The sequence below is a fragment of the Thamnophis elegans genome, chromosome 12 (assembly GCF_009769535.1).
Source record: "Thamnophis elegans isolate rThaEle1 chromosome 12, rThaEle1.pri, whole genome shotgun sequence".
In the NCBI taxonomy this organism is placed as follows: Eukaryota; Metazoa; Chordata; class Lepidosauria; order Squamata; family Colubridae; genus Thamnophis; species Thamnophis elegans.
Genome location: NC_045552.1, coordinates 6,797,725 through 6,805,224, shown reverse-complemented (window position 1 = coordinate 6,805,224; position 7,500 = coordinate 6,797,725). Strand labels below are relative to the sequence as shown.

The 7,500-nt window shown below is 46.7% G+C and overlaps 1 protein-coding gene across 1 annotated transcript in view; it reads right to left on the bottom strand.

Moving 5' to 3' along the window:
* Positions 1-7,500, bottom strand: part of PHLDB3 (pleckstrin homology like domain family B member 3) — a 49,016-nt gene that overhangs the window by 1,965 nt on the left and 39,551 nt on the right. The window contains exons 13-15 of the mRNA XM_032227739.1: positions 6,719-6,775; positions 4,613-4,832; positions 3,245-3,330 (exon numbers count right to left, since the gene is read on the bottom strand). Of these exons, the coding sequence (XP_032083630.1) occupies positions 3,245-3,330; positions 4,613-4,832; positions 6,719-6,775 (363 nt within the window). The remainder of the gene's footprint in view (positions 1-3,244; positions 3,331-4,612; positions 4,833-6,718; positions 6,776-7,500) is intronic.

Genomic DNA, 7,500 nt, shown 5'->3' with positions numbered 1-7,500 from the left:
AGCGCTATTAGCAATGAAAAACTGGCAGGAATTAAAATGGGGTTGTAAAGGCGAAAAGCTAAATGCATTTATGTATATATAAAGCAGTTAGCTTCCTCCCATAATTGGGACATACCAGGGGTTGTGACTTTAAATATATACCTTTCTCCCTGGCTCAGCTGATAACGGATCAGAGCCTGTGGCTTAGTGGTTAACACATCTGCCTAATATGTAAAACAGCCCAGGTTTGAATTCCAGTAAGGGTATGGCTAGCTGATGAGAGCTAAATAGCTTGAAATAGATCTATACTGGTCTCCCTTTATTTATTTATCAGCACAAATACTACACAAATGTAACAAAGGCAACAATAAAAATATTGGGCTTTCTGTCTGGATGGTCTCTTGTGAAGAGCCGAAGGACAGAGAATGGAAGTAGTGATCTTCCTCCCATATTTGGGCATACCGGGGGTTGTAAAATCTAAATAGATACCTTTCACCCTGGCTGGCAGATAAGGAGTCGAGCTCTGTGGCTCAATGGTTAACACATCTGCCTTAGAGGCAATACAGCACCGGCTCGATTCCCAGTAAGGGTATGGCTAGCTGATGAGAGCTAAATAGCTTGAAATAGATCTATACTAGTCTATATTCATATTCATATTCATATATTTTCACGGGTACAAGTATGCAGGTCCTGGCGTATTCGGGTCTTTTCCTGTGTAAGATTGAGAGTATCTTGGCGACGTTTCGACACCAGGCCATCTTCAGGCTGGTGCCTTCGACTTCATGCTTCATCCTGAGCTCAGGACATTACATTACAGAACTCAGGAGGTTACAACACAAAGGCTCAGGATGTTACAACGCATCCAACCCCGCCAGGAGGTTGCAGCACAGGACTCAGGATATTCAGAAGCACGAAGCCGAAGACACCAGCCTGAAGACAGGGCTTTTCTCAAACAATGTCAGTGAAGAAGCCAAGATAATTAATTCTGGGAAGCGTAAGAAGTATGCAAAATATGGCAACTTTTCAAAAGAAATTCAGGGCAATGTGATTTTGAACTACTTTCATTATTCAGTCACTTGAACTACGATTAGAAAGTACTCAGGGGTGATGGGAAAATTTGCAGAGAGAGCAATCTGCTTATGGAAAGTCCGACCCGCAGTTCCCCGCTTTTTGCAATTAAGGTTTCCAGGCCAAATTTAAGGGGCAAAAAAGCTTCTGTTGAATAAATAGTTCTGCATAAAATTGTTTAGGTGCCAAATGATTCTCAAGAACCGAAAAGGGCAGTTTTGACTAAGCCACTTCAAACTTTGTGTCTCTATTCCCGGAAATTATTCAGTTTATAGTTATATAGTCATATTCTGTATCAGATGTTGTCTGTCTAGAATTGTCACTTGGGAGGGGGGAGGTTGTTTGAAATATCTGAAGTGTGGGAGGGGCTTGCACCCACAAAGTTTGAATGCTGTTCCAATAGAGCCGAGGTGGCTCAGTGGTTAAATGCAGCACTGCAGGCTACTTCAGCTGACTGCAGTTCTGCAGTTCGGCTGTTCAAATCTCACCGGCTCAGGGTTGACTCAGCCTTCCATCCTTCCGAGGTGGGTGAAATGAGGACCCGGATTGTTGTTGGGGGCAATATGCTGACTCTGTAAACCGCTTAGAGAGGGCTGAAAGCCCTATGAAGCGGTATATAAGTCTAACTGCTATTGCTATTGCTAACTCAGCCTGGAAGAAGCCTGCATGAAGTAAAAGGCAGTGTAAAGGCATTTCTGCCTGGAAAGAATAATCTTCACACCCAAATGAATGTGGGTTGAAAATTAAAATATATGAGACTTTAGGAATGAAAGAGCAAAATAGAGCAAGCTCACCTTCCCCATTCAGGGTGGGAAAAAATCAATTGGATAGTTTTATGGTTTACTTCCAATGAAGAGGTTTTATTTGATAAAGTCGCAAGGCTGCATGGGTTGAGCTTCAAAGATTTTAGCAAGGGGTTCTTTGCCCGGTTGCTGGGTGGGCGTGGCCATGGTGGGCGTGGCTTACTTGACCTCCTGCACCACGGCGGAGAGGTTCGAGGTTCGAGGTTCATTTTATTTATATGCTGCCCTATTCTCTGAGGGACTCAGGGCGGCTCACAAACCCAAAGGGAGGGGGGAAGGTAAACACAAAGAAACTACAACAGAAAAGGTACAGGGGAATTTAAAAAACAGCCAACAGTCACACGATTCGAGAGGGGAAGGGAACTCATCAACCCCAGGCCTGCCGACACAGCCAGATTTTAACGGCTTTTCGGAAGGCCTGGAGATAGGTGAGGGTCCGAATCTCTGCGGGGAGCTCGTTCCAAAGGGCCGGAGCCGCCACAGAGAAGGCCGTCCCCCGGGTAGTGGCCAGATGACATTGGCTAGTAGACGGAACCCGGAGGAGGCCTAATCTGTGTGATCTAATGGGTCTTTGGGAGGTAATTGGCAGCAGGCGGTCTCTCAAGTACCCAGCCCACTGGGGGATTCTGGGAGTTGAAGTCCACATAAACTAAAATCCCCAAGTTCGAGAAACGATGCACTAAAACTTCATACTAGGTAAAGGTTCCCCTGCAGATGCGTGCTAGCCATTTCTGGCTCTAGGGGGCGGTGCTCATCTCCGTTTCAAAGCCGAAGAGCCAGCGCTGTCCGAAGACGTCTCTGTGGTCATGTGGCCAGCATGACTAAACGTCGAAAGGCCCGCGGAATGCTGTTACCTTCCCACCAAAGGTGGTTCCTATTTTTTCTACTTGCATTTTTACATGCTTTCGAACTGCTTAGGTTGGCAGCAGCTGGGACAAGTAACGGGAGCTCACTCCATTATGCAGCCCTAGGGATTCAAACCGTTGAACCGCCGGCCTTCTGATCGACAAGCTCAGCATCTTAGCCACTGAGCCACTGTGTCCCAATGAAAACTTCATACTACAAATATATATCATCATCTATCAATAGAGAGAGAGACAGAATTGAAGTCCGCAGCCCAAGCAAGCCATTGTAAAATCAGCCTAGAGCAGAATTTTTAAATTTTAAGCCTGCAGCTCAATTTTGTAGAAATCTATTCCAAGGTTTCTGGGGAAATATCATTTCGGATGCTTCCATAGAGTAATAAAATAAAAGCAATTTTTGTGGAGCAATTCTGGGAAGGGAGGCTTGGTCACCCAAAATTCTGACGGCTCAAATCGGTTTGGATCCCACAGCCCCTCCCAGGTCTACGTGAATTAAGAAAGGGACTTTCAGCAAATTTCTACTCTTGTTACCTTGAAAGCACTCCGGAGATGGTCGCAGTAAACCTCTTCAATGGCCTGGAAATAGATCACACCCTTAAGCTTGGTCTCTTCTTTGTCTGCAGGGGGATTTAAAAATAAAACCACAGGTCCAGGTTAGCAAGTTGGGAAGGACGGAAAACGAAGGCCCGATGGATAAAATGAGAAATGGCTGGATTAATTGTTCTAATCTTGCCTTCAATTCAGTGGTTATATTCAGGGGTGTGCTGCTCTAGTGAAGATTCTGCACAGTTCGGCGAACCCCCAAATCCCATTCCTGGCTGGCCACGCCCACCCCCTCCCCTCCCAGGAGTCTCCACGCAGCCACACATGGGTGAAGGACCCATGTGGAGGTCTCGGGTTAAAAAACAGACTTCCTGGAGACTCCGCAAGGCCAGAAATGGGTCCTACTGGCTTCCAGGGAGCCTCCAGAGTCCAGGGGAGGCTGTTTTTGTCCTCTTGGAAGCTCGAGAAAAGCCTCCAGAGCCCGGGGAGCAGAGGCGGGTTTCTACCGGTACGGTACGGTGCAGCCTAATAGGTAGTAACTCCGGCAGACGCACGACCGTACCACTTCTATCCTCGGTGGCACCATCTTGATTTTCTGTCCTGCACATGCACAGAACAATCTTCATTGGAAAAAAAATGTAATTTCCCCCCTGCGCAGACTGTTTTAAGCGCAAATGCACACGTGCGCCAAACTGGTAGTAATGGTGGCAGGAACCCACCCCTGCCAGAAAGGGTGAAAAACTGGTGTCCCAGAAGTTCTGGAAGAACTCCAGAGAACCTCCGGAGCCCAGGGAGGGTGAAAACGCCTCCACCACTGTGGTGCAGGCCACGCCTACATGGCTACGCCCACCCGGCAACGAGAGAGAGAACCCGTTGTTAACATTTTTGAAGCCCATCCCTGATTATATTCACCCAGTAAGTTTAAACAGGTCAATTAAAGACCTACTGGCCACATTTACCCCATTCTCTATCCCCCTGGTGAACCTATTTGGAGCCAAATCTATTAAGAAGGTGATTTGGAAATCACACGTCAATGCATCCTTTCTCCTGGTCCCTTAGATCAGTGTTTCCCAACTTTTGGCAACTTGAAGATGTCCGGACTTCAATTCCCAGAATTCCCCAGCCAGCGAATGCTGGCTGGGGAATTCTGGGAATTGAAGTCCGGACATCTTCAAGTTGCCAAGGTTGGGAAACACTGCCTTAGATAGGCAGTGCATGCCAATGGAATGCACTGAAACTAAGACCAAGTCTTCTCCATCAGCAGCAGAGAGGGCAACCTGGTGAAGGAGTAGCTACCTGTCTCAATTCTCTCTCTGTCTCTCTCTGTCTCTGTCTCTGTCACTCTCTCTCTCTCACCTGTGTAATACGCCAAGACGCGCTTCTGGCGATCAAAAGTGAACCAACGTTTCTTCCAAGTCTTGATCCTCCCGCCCATCTTGACCAGGTAACCCTTGCACGATTTGCTGGTCACCCTCACGTGCTGGCAGGTCTCGACGCTATGCCCCGAGGCCTCCAGATGTTTGCGCAAGTCAAAGGCAGCTGTTTTGAGTTCCCGGATCTCCATGGGGTTATGGCTCTGTATGGGGCAACGAGAAGGCAGTGGATTGAAACCAGACCAGGGAAGTTCTGGAATGTGTGATTTGCTTTTCCTCATTTGGAGGAAAGATATTTTGTGCAATCTCAGCGTTCTTCCTACAGGGCCAAGGGAGGCACGATAACACTCTTATCTGCATGATAGCAATGTTTGAGGGGCTGCCACAGAGAGGAAGGGGGTCAAGCTATTTTCCAAAGCACCCGAAGGCCAGGCAAGGAATAATGGATGGAAACTGACCAAGGAGAGATTCAACTTGGAAATAAGGAGATTTTTTTCTGACCGTGAGAACAATCAACCCATGGAACAGAAGTTGCCTTCAGAAGTTGTGGGAGCTTCATTATTGGAAACTTTCAAGAAGAGATTGGACTGCCATTTGTCAGAAACAGTGTAGGGATGCCTGCTTGGGGAGGGGGTGTGTGAGTTGGACTTGATCACCTACAAGGTCCCTTCCAACTCTGTAAATCTAATCAGTGCCACGTCAGAACAGATGGTTCCCTTCCTGAAACCCAAGCAACTGTTCTAAAGATGGGTCTTCTATGATCCTCTCATAGCAGGAGACCAGAAAATAAGCTTCTAATCTTTCTAACTTCTTCTTCTAACCTGTATGTTCACAATTTAGATCAGGAATATCTAACCATGGCAACTTTAAGATTTGGGGACATCAATTTCCATTGACGGCTGGCTGGGGAATTCTGGGAGTTGAAGTCCACAGGTCTTAAAGTTGCACACCCCTGATTTAGTTCATTAAATCACTGTCCTTCAGATGCAAGGTAGGAAAATGAAGATTGGAATTGGAATTGGAATTAGTTTATTTGTATGCCACCCTTCTCCCTGAGGGGACTCAGGGCGGCTCATAATTCAGGGGGGAGGGGATAACAAACAAGTTATAGACATAAGACAATACATTATTAAAAGAAAGCACAACAGTCATACCATTCGGGCGTGGTTAGAGTCTTTAGCCCCAGGCCTGCTGGGACAGCCAGATTTTAAGGGCGGTGCGGAAGGTCTGAAGGGTGGTGAGGGTACGAATCTCCATGGGGAGTTCATTCCAGAGGGTTGGAGCAGCCATCGAGAAGGCTCTCCTCCGGGTAGTTGCCAGCCGACATTGGCTGGCTGATGGAATTCGGAGGAGGCCTAATCTATGGGATCTTATCGGTCTAGTGGAGGTAATTGGCAGTAGGCGGTCTCTCAAGTACCCAGATCCAATACCATGAAGGGCTTTATAGGTGACAACCAGCACCTTGAAGCGCACCCGGAGACCAACAGGCAGCCAGTGCAGCTCGCGGAGGATAGGTGTTATGTGGGTGAAACGTGGTGCACCCACAATCGCTCGCGCGGCCGCATTCTGGACCAGCTGAAGTCGCCGAATACTCTTCAAGGGCAGCCCCATGTAGAGCACATTGCAGTACTCCAGCCTAGAGGTCACAAGGGCACGAGTGACTGTTGTGAGAGCCTCCCAGTTCAGGTAGGGGCACAACTGGTGCACCAGGCGAACCTGGGCAAATGCCCCCCTGGTCACAGCTGACAAGATGAACAATCCCCTCTAATGAAAACGCTGAGATGAACATGAATGCTAAATCTGGAATACGTTGCTCAACAACATGCTATGCCTGAACAAATAACGACATTATAATAGCCCAACATGATTCCCACGGCATATCAAGGCAATGTCTTTGGTTCCTCTAACCAGACAAACTTCCCAACCTCATTTTAACCTAGCTTAGCATGTTAAGAAAATCCTCCCAGCGCAAACCTGGGGATTTTCTAGAGATTCCCTTTCCATCTCAGCTCAAACTCTCATCTCCCAAAGACGGGCCAAGCACATTGTATTCTTGAATTCTTCCAGATCAAGACGAAGATCTCCTTACCATTTTCGAAGGGGACAATTCGATTCGTTTCACTTCCTCAGCTACTTTCTTCGCTTCCTGAAAGGAAAGACGGTTGAAGGCGGCTTGCGTGTGATAAGAACAGGGGACAGGCAGCACCATACCAGCCGCTGCAGACATATCAACCCCCCTTCAAAAAAAAAAAACTCAAGCAATAGAGAAGAAAGACCACAAGCTCTTTCTCTTCCTCCTGGACCAAGTCTAGATATTTTTACCTAGCATGCAGGAAGAGCCGTCAAAAAGCTGACAGGGTGAAATTTGCAACTTCCCCATTCTCCAGATCACATGAGAAGCAGATGAGAAGCAGGGTTACTCCGGTTTAGAACAAATGTCACAGCAATGAGTCAAAACTGATTTGATGTATGTCGATTCCCTGATTTGGGGCGATTAGAATGGTCCCAACGTTGTTAGCCTTTCGTAAGACCTTGAAAAACTGGCTATGTTCTCATGCCTGGGGTGCTGAATATGTTAAGGTCTCTGTTTCTTGGCTGTATTGCTAACTGGTCAAGTATCTTGAGTCTTATGTATATATTTTTTTAATCTGGATGTTTTTAGTGTTTTTAATTGTAATGTATTTTCTGGATTGTAAACAGTCCAGAGTCACGGATTGAGATGGGCAGCTATAGAAACTGAATGAATGAATGAATGAATGAATGAATGAATGAATGAATGAATGAATGAATGAATGAATGAATGAACCAACCAACCAAAGGTACTTTTCAAAAGGCAACTGAACTTTTTTGTTTCTTTGAAAAGCACCTTTG